Genomic DNA, 20,251 nt, shown 5'->3' with positions numbered 1-20,251 from the left:
CATGCAACAAAAGCATATATATATACGGTCCAATAGATAACGTCGGTCAGTCCCATATGAAATGCGTGCTCTCTCTAACATGCATAGGCCATATGTGTCTTCCAAAACTGCACCAAGTGTGGAATTGCAGTGCCCAACGTCATACCCCGAATTTAATTTGCTCCTCTGCATTGCATTATAAAGACAACCAGGCTAATTTATTATACTACTTTTTTCAGAAATAAATTAATAAATTGAGAATTGTTTGTTAGTCCCTTTTTGCATGTTTAAATATCCACCAACTTATCCAAGGAGAGCAGAGAAAACTCTTGCATGGTTGCACCAGTCCTTTGCACAAAATCTCTCTCTCTCTCTCTCTCTTCATCTCTGTGTTTTTTCAAGAATCTGAGCAGCGAAAACCACAAAAGTAAACAGGTAACTTTCAAGTTTCTCATCAAGCAAACACTTTTGTTATTTGCACATGCAAGTTAGCTTAGTTGGCCCCTTCTGTTCAAGATCGAATTACCTTCCAGTAGTTTAAATACTGATTAGTCAAAAAAGGAAAATAAATAAATAACTAGTCATCAAGTTTCTTAATTTAATTATGATCTGTGCATGTCTCATTTTTGCTAAATTGATTATTTCAGGTGGGGACTTGGGAAGAAAATGGAAGGAACAGAAAAAGTGAGAGGTTCGCCGCTAAGGCACCACAGCTTTAGCAGGAGCAGAAGCAAAGGGTTAAGCATGGAGGACGTGTTTTCAAGTGCCACTCACTCTCGACGAGGCAGTCGAAGAGACGAAGACGAAGAAGCTCTGACATGGGCTGCCATTGAAAAATTGCCAACATATAATCGGCTGAGAACAAGCATCATCAAGTCCTTTGTCGAAGGCGATGTTCAAGGAAATAACAACAACAAAGTGGTGCATAAAGAAGTGGACGTTCTAAAGCTCGACCTGATCGACCGTCAGAAATTCATTGACAGCACTTTTAAGGTTGCAGAGGAAGATAATGAGAGGTTCTTGAAGAAGTTTAGAAGTAGAATAGACAAGTAAGTTCTTTGTTTTTGTCTTTACCTTCAGTAAAATATGAGTGCCTTTTCTTTTCGTTCTTTTTAATATATAATTAAATATGGGGTGTGGCTAGCCTGCAACTAACATTTTGTGGCTTTTAAATGCACAAGGGGATTAATGGGGTAGATTAGTACTGTTTCTTTTAAATCTTACTCGTTTATTTCACTTTACATTAACTCCAACATGTTTATAGATTTTCGTTAAATATTAGTATCCTTCAATATTTAATAAAGATATTTGAACCACCTTCACTGCAACTTTAGTTTAGTCGAAATTTTACTTTCGTATACTTTCAGTCTGTGAAAATAGAACAATGACTTAGTTTCATCAAATTTTCAGGGGTATTGCCCCTCCAAAAAGTGTCACTTACACTCCTCTGTATACAAAATTTTTCTTGCATTTTTATAAATTTGGAATGCATCAACTTTTTAAAGTGCCAATAAATTTTTTTATTTATTTATTTTTTCAATATGTTAATAGAACATATGGTATGCTGGCCATCAATAATTAAAATGAGAAAACGTGTATATGGAATGTTTATCATCAATATAATAGTTGATTAACTTGCTCATATTGTAATTGATTTCAGGGTTGGGATCAAACTTCCAACAGTTGAAGTTAGGTTTCAGCATTTGGTAGTCGAAGCCGACTGCCACATCGGCACCAGAGCTCTTCCCAGTCTTCCAAATGTTGCTCGAAACATCGCAGAATCAGCACTTGGTTTAATTGGGATCCAAATGGCTAAGAGAACAAATCTCACTATTCTCAAGGATGCCTCTGGCATTATTAAACCATCAAGGTAACAGTACGACAGTCTTGAGATTTTGAGGGTCCTATACGAGCCATTGTTAGGAGGCTTTTTAATTCATAAGTCTTTCAATGCATAACAATCATATAATTTTTATTTTTTGATAATTAATTCTTAAATATATAGTCATATCATCACTTATGAACATCTATATTGGTACAAAAAAAAAAAAAAAAAAAAATCACACCAAACAAAATATATCTACAACAATAAAATATAAATTCAAGTTTACCAAATTAAAAAAGATTAAACTCATAGTTTCTATATGGTTACCTTGAATTGCAATCTTCTAAACCTAATGATATATTTTGATTCACCGCTTCACTTATAGAAAGACTAAATTTGAAAATGAAAGATAAGGAGAGGAACTGAGAGAATGAGAACCGTAGAGGAATGATGGTGAAGGCTTCGCGGTTCATCCTTGCCGGCAAAGCAGATTCCTAAATTGGTTTAGACCCCTCTTAAATGTACATGGTATGCCCACTCTTGAATAAAAAAAATAAAAAAATAAAAAAAAACCTAAAAGCAATACATAAAAAGGGAAAAGGGATCAAATTTCAAGGGTCCAGATTAATGGATTTGATGAAAATGATCCTATTCGAATCCCTTTCCCATAAAAAGCAAGATGAAAGACAAAACTTGAGGAAAAAAGCTGGCATGTTTTCAACTACTTGTCAATTTGTAATATTTTTTTTATACGTTCACTATAACATATATCTATTAAATCAAAAACAAATTTTAGGCCCCCCAGAATCGAGGGCCGCGCCCGCCCCTTCCGAGTACCCTTAGGCCATCTCTAACCGAGGGTTGGCCAGAGGGCTCGTTTTAGCCCTTTGGCCCTCTAAGATATTAATATTTTAATGAACAGTACATGGTCATATTTGTCTCCATCTCCAACCGAGGGCCAAAGGGCTATAGGGCTTGTTTTAGCCCTGTCACAAAAAACCGTCTCCAACCGAGGGCCAAAGGGCCATAGGGCCAAACATAATTTATTATTTAAAAACTACAACTTAAATTCAAATCCAACGGCTAAATAACATCAACATGAAAAGTTGAAAAAATTATAATGTGAAGAGGTAATGTGAAGAATTGAAAAAATTGAAATGTGAAGAATTATAATGTGAAAAATTGAAAAAATTTAAGAAAATATAATGTGAAGAATTGAAATAGAATGAAGTGAGATAGTATGGAATGGTGAAAATTAAGTGATAATGGTGTAGGAATGGCTTGGGTATTTATAGGAAAAAAAGGAAATTTTTAAATTTCATAAAAAAAATTTGGCTCAAAAAAAAAAAAAAAAAAATTGAATCCAATGGTAACTAGCCATTAAATTCAAATTTTTCCTATCATTCCTGTCGGTTGCCGTTAAATTCAAATTTTGCCTATCATTCCTGTCGGTTATATCCGACAGGAATAATCTAACTATTACTGTCGGTTATGTCCGACAAGAATAACAAAGAATTTTGCCCAGCCGGGGGCTGGCTGGAATGGGATAGCCCTTTGGCCCTTTGGCCTTTTCAAATTCTGTGGAGCCCATGAGCCCTCTGGCCTATCCCTTGGTTGGAGATAGTTTTCGGACAATTTTCGGCCCTTTAGACCCTTCGGTTGGAGATGGCCTTAGGGCCAACCTGAACACTACTAAAAATATTGGGCAAAGCCACAGATTCCATTGCCGCAGTTCAATAACGATGGCTTTCCTTGCTCAATGGTTACCGTTACTATGCATACATGGCCACATGAAAGCAAGCCATATGATCTGTGGCCAAGACGTAACATCTGTGGCCAACTGGACAGAAAGAGAAAAAAAAAATTGTTAAATAAATCGGATACAGGACAAAAAAAAAAAAAAAAAAAAAAAAAACAAACAAACTTGTTTCCATTATTCCTAGAAACTGTTAATAAAACAAACGTGTGTGTAAGTGTGACCCAAGATCAAATGATAAGAATGTAATGTATTGGAAATTATTCATCACATGAGAGTGAGTACGTAACTAAAATATTCACTTATGTACCAACTCGCTCTTAGTGTTAGTTTGTTTCTCTTTCACATAAGTTCTTACAAAGTTATCAAATTTTTTTATGGAATAAGTTATCGAATTGCCACAAATAAATTTGTGATAACCTTTCTTCGTGTTTTGTTTCAGGATGACCCTTCTATTAGGTCCGCCATCGTCAGGGAAAACAACCCTTTTGCTTGCACTAGCTGGGAAGTTAGACCCAAGTTTGAAGGTCGGTCCTCAACTCCAGGGTGTGCTTTGAACTAGTTAATTAATTACTTGCTTAACAGATTCTATTATAATTAAGAAATCGTTAAAGTAATATAGGGTTTTTTCGATCTCAGCCTTTAATTAGCTGTAAGATGTATGGAACAGGTTAGAGGAGAAATCACTTACAATGGATACAGGCTGAGTGAATTTGTGCCACAAAAGACATCTGCATACGTAAGCCAAAATGATGTTCATGCAGGAGAATTGACAGTCAAAGAAACTCTAGACTTTTCGGCAAGGTGCCAAGGGGTTGGGACACGATATGGTAAGTGACCGTCGCCAAACCAAACCAAATCGTATCATGAACTATTATCAAACTATTTATATGTATTTTATGAAATGAATTTGGCAATTAAAAGTTTGATGAATTATACGGGGTTATAGAACTTCTTTCCGAGCTTGCTAGAAGAGAAAAGGAGGCTGGAATATTTCCAGAGGCAGATATTGACCTTTTCATGAAGGTAACAAATATTTATGCCATATTACTAAACCACCTTGTTGAAAGCATGATTTATTTATATCGGGATTTCTGGTTTATTTCAGGCTACGTCAATGAGAGGAGTTGAGAGCAGTCTCATCACTGACTATACTCTCAAAGTAAGTAAACCTCAAACGACAAAATGAAATCATTGTTCTTATTAATTTCCCACACATTTACACACTGCTGACCCATTTACATACATATATCAACGTCTCATTAATATTTTTGAATGAACCAAACAGATTTTGGGGCTTGATATATGCAAGGACACCATTGTAGGAAATCAGATGCGGAGAGGGATATCTGGTGGACAGAAAAAACGAGTTACCACAGGTAAATTCCCTATTTCTTTTGCCGATTTTATAAACAAAAATTGGCCCTCATATCTTTTTGTATTATAGTTCAATGGAACTTTTTTTGGTCAAGTACTTGTGCTAGACTATAGTTACTTGTGCTCTATAATTCCATAAATAGAATATCTACCATCAAAAAGTCTCTTTACCCTTCCATAAGTTGGAACATAAATTCCAATATTGATCCTAGTCCGCTCTTGAGCCAGATTAGGATATTACTTTAAACCCTAGATAGAAGAATAGATCCCAAACTGCCACTAAGGCATTGTACATATACCGAAGTTCAATATATCAATTGGTCAAATGAAGTGCAGACCAAAAGTACTTTTAGTTGAGAAAATGTTTTAAGCAATTAAATTTGGTCGAGTTTGGGTTGAGAGGTCAGGCAAACCAAATTCAACCCTAAACCTTAAATCTCAACTAGGAGTATTTGTAGTATGAATTCATATTTTGAAAAAACCTTCCAATGTGCAACAAGGTTGTATGATACACATTTTCTACATATATAATTTGTTGACAATCTAAAATAAATGTTGGAGCAGGGGAAATGATTGTTGGGCCTACAAAAACATTGTTCATGGATGAGATATCAACAGGTCTTGATAGCTCCACAACACATCAAATAGTGAAGTGCTTGCAACAAATTGTACACATCACTGAGGCCACGATCTTGATGTCCCTACTGCAACCTGCTCCTGAGACGTTTGATCTCTTTGATGATATCATCCTTTTATCGGAGGGCAAGATCATCTACCATGGACCACGTGAGCATGTACTAGAGTTCTTTGAGAGCTGCGGATTTCGGTGCCCTAACCGAAAGGGAACTGCTGATTTCTTGCAAGAGGTAAAACCATGACCATCAAGTAGGAGGGTGAAGCCTATTGCTAAAGCCATAAGGCAGGCTCCACTTTTAGCTCGTTAAAATGTTTTGATACTTTTATAATCCCATTACATTTTTAGCAAACCTTTAATGGGCTTTAGCCATATTCCTAGGCCGATTTTACAACGCACAACTTCGTTCAAAATTTTCAGGTTACCTCAAGGAGAGACCAAGAGCAATATTGGGCAGACAGAAACAAGCCATACCGATACTTATCAGTCACTGAATTTGCGAACCGGTTCAAGCGCTTCCATGTAGGAATGTGTCTCCAGAATGAGCTGTCAACCCCTTACAATAAGGCACGAGGCCATGGGGCAGCCCTTGTTTTCACAAGATATTCAATTTCCAAAATGGATCTTCTAAAAGCCTGTTTTGACAAGGAGTGGCTACTAATAAAGAGGAATTCTCTCATTTACATTTTCAAGACAGTCAAAAGTATTATAGCAGCATTAGTAGTCACGACCGTATTCTTGAGGACGCAAATGCACTCTAGAAATGAAAACGATGGTGCGCTATATATTGGTGCACTTATATTTTCCATGATCATTAACATGTTCAATGGCATGGCTGAGCTCTCATTGACCATTGCAAAACTCCCCGTGTTTTACAAACATAGAGACCTTCTTTTCCACCCTGCTTGGACTTTCACTCTCCCTAATGTCCTACTCCGGATTCCTGTATCCCTCTTTGAATCCCTTGTTTGGGTGGCCATTACGTACTACACCATTGGATATGCACCTGAAATCAGCAGGTATTTCATTTGGAACTTTATGTTTCTGCATAAACTTTTTGGCTTACACTATAATAGGCTAGCAACACGGGTTGAAAAAACACATTTAAAACAATGTTAGTTTTCAGAATGCTAGTCACTTGTTGGGATACTAATTGCTGATATCAAAACATTTGCAGGTTTCTCAAGCAACTATTGCTGCTATTTCTGCTCCAACAAATGGCTACAGGTATGTTTTGGCTTATTGCTGGAGTCTGCAGGTCCATGATCATTGCCAACACTGGCGGGTCTCTAGCTCTGCTCACTGTTTCAATGCTTGGGGGTTTCATAATTCGTCGAGGTTGGGATGAAACTGAATACTAAACATACCTTTCAAAGTAATTAAAAAACCCACAGATTTTGAGCAATTTAGTACAATAGTATAAAAAGAGAGATTTCCTTTGTGACAGATGAAATTCCAAAGTGGTGGCGGTGGGGCTACTGGGCTTCACCTATAACATATGGTTTCAATGCTATTACTGTAAACGAAATGTTTGCTCCGAGGTGGATGAACAAACTGGTATGATATACATAAAGTTCTTCCCTCCATACATCATGGGAAAGCTAAAAATGATTAATAAAAGATGACTTCTGATTTTAACTTCATTGCGCTGCAGGCTTCAGATAATGCTACAAGATTGGGTGTGGCAGTGCTTGAAATGTTTGGTGTTTTCCCTGATAAAAACTGGTTTTGGATTGGCAGTTCAGCTGTTCTGGGGTTTGCAGTTCTCTTCAACATCCTTTTCACACTAGTGCTTATGTACTTGAATCGTAAGAATCGATGTTCTTTTTTATGTATAGCAAAACTTTCTTCTTATATTTTAGTTTTTCTGGAAACCTTTATCATGCTCTTTTTTTAACAAATTAGAACTTGGAAGGCCACAAGCGGTAATATCTGAAGAAGTGGCAGAGGAAATAGAAGAACCAAGACTTAGAAGACCCAAATCAAAGAATTCACTTTCACGATCACTATCATTTTCTCGATCATTAACTTCTTTGGATGGAAACAATACAAGTATGAAACAAACAGTGTTGATAATTCTACGTGTGTAATTTGAATAGTGTTGTCATGTTTCGTGTTGGACCTAAATATCTTGTAGGAGAAATGGAAATCCAGCGAATGAGCAGTCGATCTAATTCCAATGGACTAAGTAGAAATGCTGATTCATCTCTTGAAGCAGCCGGTGTTGCCCCCAAGAGAGGAATGGTTCTTCCCTTCACTCCCCTTGCAATGTCCTTTGACAGTGTTAACTACTATGTAGACATGCCCCCTGTAATATTCACTTTTCCCTATTTCACTCGTTATTCACTCCAATATTAATTGCAGTTTAGAATCTATAGCTAACTTTATATAATCCAACTTAGCTACTTCCCTAGCTTACCATGTTTATTATGACAGCAAATGAAGGAAGAAGGAGTAAAAGAGGACAGGCTTCAGCTGCTTTGTGAAGTAACTGGTTCATTTAGGCCTGGGGTCTTGACAGCTCTAATGGGAGTCAGTGGAGCAGGGAAGACAACTTTGATGGATGTCTTGGCAGGAAGAAAGACAGGTGGTTACATTGAAGGTGATATTAGAATTTCCGGGTACCCTAAGAAACAAGAAACCTTTGCCAGAATTTCTGGTTATTGTGAACAAAATGATATCCACTCCCCCCAAGTCACAGTCAAAGAATCATTGATTTACTCAGCTTTCCTTAGGCTCCCAAAAGAAGTCAGCAAAACTGAAAAGATGGTAAATAGTATGATTTGTGTAATACTGTTCTGAACAATGTGTAGGCTATAGCAAAATTATTTAAATATTAAAACTACGTTTTATTATATTTTCAGATATTTTTAGAAGAAGTGATGGACTTGGTGGAGCTAGACAATCTCAAGGATGCTATCGTGGGGCTTCCAGGAATTACAGGGTTGTCAACAGAACAAAGAAAAAGGTTAACAATTGCAGTTGAGCTTGTTGCCAATCCCTCAATCATATTCATGGATGAACCAACATCAGGTCTTGATGCAAGGGCCGCTGCCATTGTTATGAGGACGGTTAGGAATACTGTAGACACTGGTAGAACAGTTGTCTGCACAATTCATCAGCCTAGCATAGATATCTTTGAGGCGTTCGATGAGCTGCTACTCATGAAGAGAGGAGGACAAGTGATCTACTCTGGACCTTTGGGCCGTAATTCTCACAAGATCATCGAATATTTCAAGGTACTTACCTGCCTAAAACTTTCCATTATCTCAATATTGGACAAAAAAAAAAAAAATGAAAGGATGCGTTATTATCCATGTCCACAATCATTTCCATTTTGCAGGCAGTTCCAGGAGTGCCAAAAATTAAAGAGAGGTCTAATCCAGCTACATGGATGCTAGAGGTGAGCTCTGTAGCGACTGAATTCAAACTTGGAATTGACTTCGCTCAACATTACAAATCATCTTCCTTGCATCAGTAAGTCAAAATCAAAAGTTACAAGACTGCTAAGAATTTATAAAGTACACGATTGGCTGGCTTTGAGCTAATATAAATTCCTATCTATGAGTATAACCAGGAGAAACAAAGCTTTAATAAATGAGTTAAGTAAACCACCACCGGGAGCAAAAGACCTGCATTTTCCTACTCAATATTCTCAGTCGACATGGGAGCAATTCAAATCTTGCCTGTGGAAGCAGTGGTGGACTTATTGGAGATGTCCCGATTACAACCTTGTTAGGTTCTTTTTTACCATGGTCGCCTCCCTCTTGCTCGGAACTATGTTCTGGAAGATTGGCACTAAAAGGTTCTCTTCTTTTTCTTGGCTGCAAAATATAAGCACTTCAAGAGTTTATTTAGACCAAGTACTCAGTTATTTATCTCCATATTCAGGGAAAGCGTAGCTGATCTGACCATGATTATCGGAGCTATGAATTCTGCTATATTTTTTATTGGAGTTAATAACGGCTCAACAGTGCAGCCAATGGTCGCTGTTGAAAGAACGGTATTCTATCGAGAAAGAGCTGCTGGGATGTACTCTGCATTACCTTATGCACTGGCGCAAGTAAGTTGAAGGACCATTTTCGTATATTAACACATTCGGATATCTACATGTAGTTACTACTTCCACGCATGTCGAGGCTAGGCGTATAACACTCCAGTATAGAAATACATCCAAAATTGTAAAACATTACTATATATTTGAGTTTCGTATCCTGCCAAATTTTATCATTCAATATAATTTACTCATCAAAACCACCATATGATATGCAGGTTATTGTTGAAATACCGTACGTATTTATTCAAACCGCATATTATGTGTTGATTGTGTATGCTATGATGAGCTTCCAATGGACAGTAGCAAAATTCTTCTGGTTCTTCTTTGTCAGCTTCTTCTCATTCCTTTATTTCACATACTACGGAATGATGACTGTTTCCATCACACCAAATATCCAAGTAGCGGGCATAGTGGCATCGTTCTTCTATTCGTTCTTCAATCTTTTCTCGGGTTTCTACATACCAAAACCAGTAAGTATATATTCTTCTTCCCACAAGCAGCTTTTTTCGGAATTTGATTAATTTTACAAGTTATTAACACCATTGTTAACTTTTGAAATTTCAGAAAATACCCAAATGGTGGATTTGGTTTTACTATATATGCCCAGTATCATGGACAGTGTATGGATTCATTGTGTCACAGTTTGGCGATGTGGAGGACACCGTTAGAGCACCTGGGATTACGCCTGATCCGACCATCAAATGGTACATCGAAAACCATTTCGGATATGACACGAATTTCATGGGACCAGTGGCAGTGATTCTAGTTGGCTTCGCAGCTTTCTTTGCCTTTATGTATGCCTTTGGCATTAGGGCACTCAACTTCCAGATTAGATAGGAGAAATAATCTTCTTGTTATGCAATAAGTCATGACAGAAATTTAGAAATGCAAGTACATTTAAGAATGTCTGCACCCGATAAATGAAGGTGGCAGTCCTACAATCCTTGATTTGGGTTTGAAATGCCAATTCTTCTTCGTTAATTTCAAATGAGAGCCTTTTTGTGTAATTACAATTATCGCTGCCTTTTGTAGATCCGAATGTCGTAATGTTAGCTCGAGCCGCATGCTCATTCTCCTTCCTTCTCCATCCAAGTTCAAATCTCCTCCATAATTTCGAATAAATTAATTAGAATATTGCTTGAATAAAACAAAACTCTTCCTGCCCTTTTACACTGCAACTCCATTCGATCTAGAAATTAACATTTGGGGTGTGACTGGAAACCTTCCTTTCCTCGCTCATTGTACTCCTCTTAACATCTGGTCTATGTCTAACCATTCTTATGCACTATAAAAGTTGAAGAATAAACATAGTATTGCGGGATCAAGAAAAATAATCTTGACCACTCAAACAATAAGAAATTTCCATTACATCAAATAGAAAAGAATTGTTGCTAGATAAGTCAAAACAATTGTAAGAAGAGGAATGCAATTCAACCTTCACATTTGTACATTCTCGTCGTTCAATAATTTTGTCTTATTTTTTGCCCCCTAAAACGAAATTTTTACCACTTGAATCCTTGAAACTTGATTTTCATCTCATTTTATCACATTCTATCAAACTCATTACAAAAAACATTTAACTTTGTGACCTGGCACTAGTAAAGCCCACTTACATGCTGACATGTTTGCCACATTAACTTAAAAAGATATTTAATATTTTGAAAAATGTAAAAATCATTAAAAAAAATGCTCATTTTTAGCTACGCCTTCTAAAACTCGATTTTGATCTCACTTTGCTCTATGTAACTTAAAAGTCATCATTTTACTCTATGAAACTCAAAATTCGTCTCACTTTGACTTGTGGACTCTTTCTTCTTCCTGAAACTCCTAGGTCGCCTTTTAAAATATAGTTGGGACGTAATACCAAATAAGACTATACCATACATGCAATAGGTTTGATTATAAATCTCCATTATGCATTCACATTGAACAATAAAAAAAATGTTAAGTTTAAAAGAAATTGAAGAGATGAAAAAAAAAAATCAATTAACCTGGTGCACCCAAATCAAACCCACTTAAGAAATTAACATGTATAAAGCAATGTTGAACGAATTTTGAGATTTACAGAGATGGATTTTGAATTTCACGGGGCCAAAATGGGATCAAAATCGAATTCAAAGGGTAAAATGGAGCAAATTTTGAGTTTCAAAGAATAAAGTGACGATTTTTTAGTTACAAGGAGTAAAGTGAGATTAAAATCGAGTTTCAATGGACATAACTAAAAATAAGGCTTAAAAAAATAAAATAAGGACGTAAAGAAAAGGCTGTTTTTTTTTTTTTTTTTCCGTAAAAGTGCAGAATAGGAATCTCTGGGTTTGAGGTTCTTTGAAAGCCCATACATAAAGCCCTAAGTTTGGCAATAAAATGTGAAACTATTTGTCCAATTATTTTCTATGAAATTCTAAGTGGGTATTGAATTTCTTATGAATTTTGGGCAAGTTGGAATTTGGGCATTTAGAAAATTGGAGGTTTTAGTTGGTTTCTGTGAAGGAAGTTTTGGAATTCGAATATGGGTTGTGATACTGGCTTGAATGTGAATTGATCCAAAGGGCTGCATTGCCCCTTGAGTGGGAAAGAAGCAGAGATATTTTCTTTTCTTTTTTAAGGGATTCATCTTTTTTTTTTTTTTTTTTTTTTTTTTCTCTGAGATATATTCTCCAGATCAGGATAAAGTTGTTGCTTCTACGAAACCCTTTCTCTGCATCTTCTTCTTAGCAATTACCTTGGCCTATTCCTTATTGCAACCAATCACTTTGGATAATTTGGTTTATAATAATGAAGTTAATTTTTTATTTGTTACTTTATGTGCCGCTCTATGTCGGCGTTGTTGCTAACTCCGCCCAATTTTCCCGTCATGTATGGTTAGCTGATGCCATTGAAAGGCCTCCATTTCGGCTCTTATATATGCCGCTACTATGGAAGCAGCATGAATTCTTGTAGCTTGGCTTCTTCTTTTCAAAGTTATATCTTACATTTTAAATCTAATAACTTTGATGGGTATAATATCATAATTTTAAGAGTCTTTTTGTTTTTTTTTTTTTGGCACAAATGATACTACCTAAACTAAAGGGGTAGGGAAGTGGGATAAGCCTTATAATGGGTTTGCCATAATAATGTGGTTAAAATTCGCCTTTGGCGAGAATCGAACTTAAGGCCTCTCACTTACAAGTGAAGAGGAATACCACTAAACCGTAGTACTAAGTGGCTATTTTTAGAAGTCATTTTAGCTCTTACTAAAAAAGATACCATGAAATGCTTAGCTGATTCCACAATGTCTCAATTCGGTTATAATATGTTAGCTCAAGGTATGGATCTTATCGAGCCGCTTTATTTCATTTGATTACTCATACTTATTCAAATGCATTGTTGCTCTTAGGATATAGATGAATTATTCATTCGATTGAAGCTACTATTGGATATTCTCCACATAAAAGTTAGAATATGATTCTTATGGGCTGTTTACTAATTACAAAAACTGCTTTTTTATTGGGTACACTGTTTCTTTCTAGTATTCCACCCCTTGCTTGTTTTTTGGCCCAAAGAAGGAATTGTTAATAATAGTTGGTTGTATGGCAAAAAAAAGAAAAGTAGTTTGTTCTATTTAATGTCTCTATCAGATAAAGATAAAGAAAGTTCCGAAATTATTAAAAAAAAATGCATTTATTAATTTATTATTGATGAAAAACAATAAAATGACTTAATAGTAATGAAAATGTAAAAAGCATGGTGCAATCTTTTGTTACTATTACTCATGACATTAAAAGCATTTTCTGATATCACATGAGTCGGACAATACTGACACATCTTGACTTCGATGTTCAAGTGGATGTTGAGATTGAGTCGTGCTGGTCAGCACCTGTAAAGTGATGCAAGCCAAACATGCATAAATAGTGTAAAACTTAATTTATAATTGGGATCGACTAAAATTTTGGTAGAACACCCCCTAAAATTTCATTATAGACCAACCTGCAAATAGTGCAACTTTATCTATCAACAAACTTCCCCAAAGGGCCACACCTAGTAGGTCTCAAACCCTCCACTACATGCGTGCAAACTGTTCAGAGCATAAACATAAAGTGCAAGCGGAATTTAGAATATTTAACTGAAATCTATAATCATGCGTAGGTGGAACAACAAGTATAAATGTTCCACATAAAGCGAAGTCACAATTTTGGGAGTGTGTCAAAGCTGCCAGCTAAATCCTCGACATTGATCCGATTACTGTCCTAAAAGGAGCGCTAAACATAAAAATGTAAGTGAAAGAAAAATAAAGTTTTCTAAAACTATTTTATTTTCTAAACATACTAACCCCTTATTTTGAAAACACATATAATACCTCATATAATTCCTAAAAATCTAAGCATGCAATAAAAACTGAAAACTGATATATACATGTATACATTGAGAGATGATACACGTGCACGCACACACATACACACACTAAGGTGATACTTATCGATGGTATGACATACAATATCATCCACCAGACATAACTAGTGGAAGCTGGATAATATAATCATGTTATTGCCGAGTAATCTCGAGGCAATGACAAGCTGAGAATATAACTGTGTAATAATATCATTACTGAGGAATCTCACAGTAATGACAAGTTGAGAGTATAAATGTATAATCATGTCATTACCAAGTAATCTAATGACAAGTTGAGAGTATAACTGTATAATCATGTCATTACCAAGTAACCTCAAGGTAATGACAAGCTGAGAGTATAATTGTAGTACCCCAATATACGTGTAAACTGCTATATAATCACCCACAAGTCGTAGCTAGTGGAAGCTGGATATATAATCATGTCATTGTTGAGTAATCTCGAGGCAATGACAAGTTGGAAGGACATGTCCACATTGTGGACAAGCTGAAAATACTCATACACGTGCAAGTTGTGCCCTACAGCCATGGACGTAGTACAATACTATAAATTTGTATGACTGTTACATGCCACAAGATAAGTAATAAACAATCCAACATTCATAAAATCATCATCGTCATAAATCATGAACTATATATCATAAATCATAAATCTATATATCTCGTAAATCATAAATCAAAATTTTGAAGATATATCATGAAATAGGTGAAACTTTAAAATATAATTGAAGTTCATTTTTGCTAGGCATGCTTAGAATGTAGATAAATAAAACATTTCTGAAATAAAAGTCCACTCACAGTTACCACAACCTGCTCACTCTCAAGGAGTCTTATCTTTCATCAGTCTGGAATAGCTCGTACCAAATTCCATCCCAATTCACCCACCAATCTACAACTTTTCCTCTACAAACTCAGTTCGATGCGACCACCACGAAGCTTCAACGAAACTGAAAGCTCTTATTGTGAATAGCAACTTTTCCTCTTGAGTTTGAGGCCAAATGCTGGAGGAATTGGCCGAAATTGGAGACAATCCGAAAAAACGTCAATGTGTTTGGACCTCGTTTACTTTGTACACTGGATTACAAAGGGTAGGTATGGTGTCAAATCGAATAGGCTTTTGCAACGAATCTATAATCTCCGACCTCATGTGATTTCGTTATATACGTGAGAGAATTGACAAATCTAAAGAGGGTGTGTATTCAACTAAAAATCTAATATAGTTTAATGTAATCATTAAACTCTCCGGATTTCATGAATTTTAATTGATTCGTATAGAATCCAGTGAATTGTAAAAGGATTTGATATGAATTTTGTTATGAAGTTTAATGGGATTTTATGGAGATTAATAAAGTTATTAGGCAATTTGTTTTTTTTATATTTTTTTTGGGTAAATTACATTTTCATACCTTAGGTTTGGGGCCTATTTCAATTCTTTACAACATCTTCAAAACATTTCACTTTCATACCTTAAGTACTATTTTATTTCAAAAAAATATCTCCGTTACATTTTCCATCCATTGATCCATTAAGTGCTGACGTGGCTGCCAAATGTCTGCCACGTGGCAAATTTTTTTTTTATTTATTTAATAAACCTAAATCTTCTAAAAATTAAAAAAAAAAAAAAAAAAAAAAAAAAACTGAAACCTTATCCCCCCTCATCCTCCTCTCCGCAACCCCTAAACCGACCTCCCCATCTTCATCTTCTTCCCTGTAACCCAGAAAAAAAAAAAAAAAAAAAAAAAAAAAAAAAAAAAAAAAAGTTAGAAAACTAGATCCCATCACCCCCCCCCTCCGGGAAACCCCCCTACGTAAAACCATCACCCCCCCTCCTCCCCAAATCCCTTCAAACCCCCCCTCCGGCGGTGTCGGAGCCTCATCATCTTCCATCCGTCGTTTGCACCCATCATCCACCTCCTCCGCGCACCCATCTTCCCATCTTCCCTCTTCCAACCTGCAACCCAAAAAGAAGAAAAAGAAAAAAAACCCGGCGCACCCACCCTCGCATGCACCATCTTCCCTCCTCTACACACCCTACTCCTTAAATCCACTCATTGGGAAGACGGGATCTAGGTTGTATGGAAATGGATAGTTTTATTTATTTTATTTTTTTTCTGGGTTTTTTGATTTTTTTTTTCTGGGTTGCAAGTAGTGGGTGCAGAGGAGGAGGTGGAGGGTGGGTGTACGGTGGGTTTGGGGAAGACGGGAGGGGGAGGAAGATGAAAGATGGGTTTTTTTTTTTTTTTTCCCTCTCCTTTTCTTCTTCTGTGTTACAGGTTGGGTTGTGGGGTAGGGAGGGATGGGGGTTGCGAGTTTAGCTTTTGTTTTTGGTTTTTTTTTTTTTTTTTTTTTTTTTCCAGAAGATTCATGTATTTTTTTTAAAAAAAATTGAATTTTTTTTTTTTGCCACATGACAGACATTTGGCAGCCACATAGCATATATGTGGCAGCCAGGTCAGCATTTAACGGATCAATGGATGGAAAATGTAACGGAGGTATTTTTTTGAAATAAAATAGTACTTAAGGTATGAAAGTGAAATATTTTGAAGATGTTGTAAGGAATTGAAATAGGCCCTAAACTTGAGGTATGAAAATGTAATTTACCCTTTTCTTTTTTTTGGTAAGAGTAAAATCTTTATGGAACTCATTGGAATGCAAGCCACAAATTCAATTCTTGCTCTAATTCTTCATCCTCCATTTCACTTTCTTGTTCATCTTCCTCAATTTCTTCATCCCTATGTCCTCCCTCAATGTCTTCCTCCTCCAATAAGTCTTCTTGAATTATTTTATCACCCCATTCATATTTTGAAACATATTACCTACACAATCACTAAAGAAAAATAATGAATAGGATGTTAAAAGGTTAACAATCTGCATATCTTCAAATTAAAGCCATTCATTTTTCCAGAATTACAACATTGATAAGATTGCTTACCACACGTCTTTGTCTTGCAAACTATAACATCTCATAAATAAAAAGAGAAAGATTTACGAATCAAATTTGTCGTATTCGGAATGAAAATCATTGACACAAACACATAGCATATTGTGTGTGTAGTACTTAAAGAAAGATTTTTGTAGAAGTTGTTCATATTTTGTAGTTGGCTTTGAAAATAAGGAATCACGTTGAAATATGGAGGATGGGTGCATGTTTAGTAAGAACTTTTAATATACCTCACACTCTAGAATGCTTCAAAATGAACATATTTATTGAATCCTACAAATTCCTTGACTTTTTGAATAATCTCTGGTTTGGAAAATCACTATCAAAATCTTGATTGAATACCACCAGATTTTAACTAAGGGGGTTGTTTTCAATTAGGATTATGTAAGATTTTAAAAAAGTTGGAAAATTCATGGGTATTCAATTAAGATTTTAATTAGGGCCTTGAGTGATGGTACGTTTTGGACCCTTCAGGGCTGGCTGTGGAATATATTATATGTGAAGTCTAGGTTTATTGTTTGGCTTCCCTTGTCAAATATTGTAAATTGTACCACACATGCTATAGTTAATTTTAGGGTTAAAATATTTCTTTTGGGATCATATGCTACTCAAAATATCATTTCAAGAGCTTAACTTCTCTCATCAAATGTTTGTTCGTACATATGCATTTCATGCATTATTTCCATTTCATTCTGCCTAGTGGTTTCGTCCAGTCAAAACTCTTCGCTGCTTTCACTCAAGTTGGGCACACACTTTAAGACAACCCACATGGGCTTTCTTACAATTTTTTCCTCGATAGTGTTTTTCAACCTTAGATTTTTCCAGATTGATTTTGCACATGACACGTAGCTTTTCTGGTCCCCTTTCTGTCTGGACTCAAGCCCTCTTTAAAAGATAATCTAGGGTTTATTTGTCTTTGGGGTTTGCAATTGGAAAATTTTTGAAAGCTTTATTTTTTATTTCCATCTCAAATCTCCTAGGAGCATCAAGCATATTTTGTGGGTGATGTTCTTCATCGAATATTTCTAAATCTATTTTTGAAATTGCTTGCTTAAATTCGTTTTATATGCTCATTTTTTTTTTGGATAGGAGTTTTATATTTTCAGAAAATAGTTGATTTTAGCTTTGAGCTGTCTCTTGTGTTCTTTATTGCAACCCTAGCCACAAAACCATGTTCATGCATCAAACATCCAATCATTGCATATTAGGATGGCATTGTCTTCATGGTTTTATTTTAATTTTTTTGTTAAGTTTTAGAAGTTTCAAATCTTTAACTGACCTCTTTTTGGATTCGTGTCAGTTTCATCTTTCAAGTGTTTGATTGGTGAAACTAACTAGACATCGAATCCAGATCAATTTGCATCAACTTCATCATAACATCATTTGCATAAGTTGATTTGATTTCGGTGCCACAAGATGAAGAGCTCAGAAGAAGCTACCACTTCGTGAAGACCGAATGAGTTCATCTGGTATAAGGCAAGATAACAGAAAGGTAAAGTTGCTCTATAAATAGGGATCTAGGAATTGTGCTTTGCGTGGTACTTTGTAAGAATATTGTTGACACTAGTGGATTGGACTCAATGGAAAGTCCTCAGTTTTTTAACCCAAAGGTGGGTTTTTTCCGGCAAAAAACTTCTTGTGTTCTTTGTCTCTTAAACTTGTCCACATATCTTATTTACTTACATATGCTTCATGCATCCTATGAATTGTTATTTGATATGTGTTAGAGACTAAGGTTGCACTGCATATTATAAGCAATGAATTAGACTGTTGTTGACTAGGATAACTTGTAGTGAACTAAGTTTGATTTTTATAGATTTGCGTTTGATTAACTAACGAATCTGTACTTAGTTGAATGGTGAGCTTGACTAGTCAATCCAACATACTTTAATTCATAATTGCTTTGTCATTGTTGTTTGCATAATGAACTGATATGTAAATGTGTTCAAGCTTAGGAATCATTGTTGTGAACCGAATCTGGGAAGACTCTGATTAGTTGAACATATTGGTCAGTTAGGTTTTGTTCTTGTAGCTACACTTTTTACCACTGACTAACTTGTAACTAGTTGCCTAGCTCATTTGACTAATCCACCATGCAAATTTAAGTTTTTATTTGCAGGATATTCTACATAGTACCCAATTTCATTATCCAAATTGTTAAGTTCATTCATAAATCTTTTACATCAAAATGAAAACCATCAAGTGGGTTATTTCGCTTGTGTAGGTTGGGAAATCAGGAAGCTGATTTCGGATGCAAAGTCCAGAGGGACCTGGGCTTTCATGACTAGGGAAGAAGACTTGTGATACTGATATTCGGCTTCTTTCACTTTTTGTTCTTCAGTTTCTTATTTAATTTTACATTTTAAATTAATTTTTTAATGTTTCTTACATTTTCCAAATATTAAATATATTCATAAAGTGATGTGACAACAATATTCTAAAAAACGCTAGGTGCTAGTCAGGCGGCTAGGCTGGGTCTAGATAGGCGCCTAGGTGTGAAGCTTTGCTGGAAGTGGCTTGGCTAAGAACATTGGGAGACATTGTCTGGAACTTTGATAAAATCCCTCTTGCCAGTCCCCATCTCCCTGACTCGTTGGGTACTAGTGGTACACAGAAGTCATGGGTGATCATTGGTTCGATGCTTTGGGCAAAACCAATTCCCAGGGTGTGACGGGCCGTGTGTACAAGGCCTGGGTACATATTCACCGCGACATGTTGATCCGCGATTACTAGCGATTCCAACTTCATGTTCCCGAGTTGCAAAGAACAACTAGGCAGATTTAAGTAAATCTATTATATTTCATGTGAATAAGTGTCTGCTTATACTTAAAATATGTATAATTTCATCATAAACTACAAAATAGAATGAAATATATATTATAAAGTACTGGAACATAATGAAAACATGGGGAACAAGGATATAATGTGTGTTCATTTAAGTATGCAACAAGTCTCTTACAATTTTTTGAAAAAAATAAAATACAAAATGAAAATTATCTATTTCCTATCTAAATGAGTCTGACCTAAGCGGATTTGGACGGGCTAGGCAGGAGCTTAGGCGGTCTAAGCGGGCACTTAGGTGGTTTAGGCGGACGCCTTAGCAAGTCTTGACATCCTTTCTTAATTTTCAAACGCCTAGGCATTAATCGAGGCGGTGGTTAGCCACCTAGCGCCTAGACAAGGCCTAAATGGCACTAGACGGGGATTTTTAGAATAGTATGTGGCAGACATGTAATCATGTAATATAAGTGAGCTCCACCAGTGCACATCACAAACTTAACAGTTTTCCTAAACCA

The 20,251-nt window shown here is 35.9% G+C and overlaps 1 protein-coding gene across 1 annotated transcript; it reads left to right on the top strand.

The window, feature by feature from the left end:
* Window positions 1–632: 632 nt before the first annotated feature.
* Window positions 633–10,635, top strand: LOC137739903 (ABC transporter G family member 29-like). Its single transcript, XM_068479646.2, has 21 exons — window positions 633–1,028; window positions 1,640–1,849; window positions 4,003–4,087; window positions 4,231–4,390; window positions 4,510–4,586; window positions 4,669–4,722; window positions 4,849–4,939; window positions 5,502–5,803; window positions 5,992–6,590; window positions 6,749–6,909; window positions 7,019–7,128; window positions 7,226–7,379; window positions 7,477–7,623; window positions 7,709–7,881; window positions 8,008–8,340; window positions 8,436–8,810; window positions 8,915–9,048; window positions 9,149–9,376; window positions 9,463–9,634; window positions 9,844–10,098; window positions 10,193–10,635. The coding sequence occupies exons 1-21, from the start codon at window positions 646–648 to the stop codon at window positions 10,463–10,465; spliced, it is 4,476 nt and encodes a 1,491-aa protein (XP_068335747.2). The 5' UTR covers window positions 633–645; the 3' UTR covers window positions 10,466–10,635.
* The last annotated feature ends 9,616 nt before the right edge of the window (window positions 10,636–20,251 follow it).

This window comes from Pyrus communis, chromosome 9, assembly GCF_041283825.1.
Source record: "Pyrus communis isolate YQ-2024b chromosome 9, ASM4128382v1, whole genome shotgun sequence".
Classification (NCBI taxonomy): Eukaryota; Viridiplantae; Streptophyta; class Magnoliopsida; order Rosales; family Rosaceae; genus Pyrus; species Pyrus communis.
The sequence above is the reverse complement of the archived record's forward strand: the minus strand, read 5'-3'. Positions and strand labels throughout refer to the sequence as shown.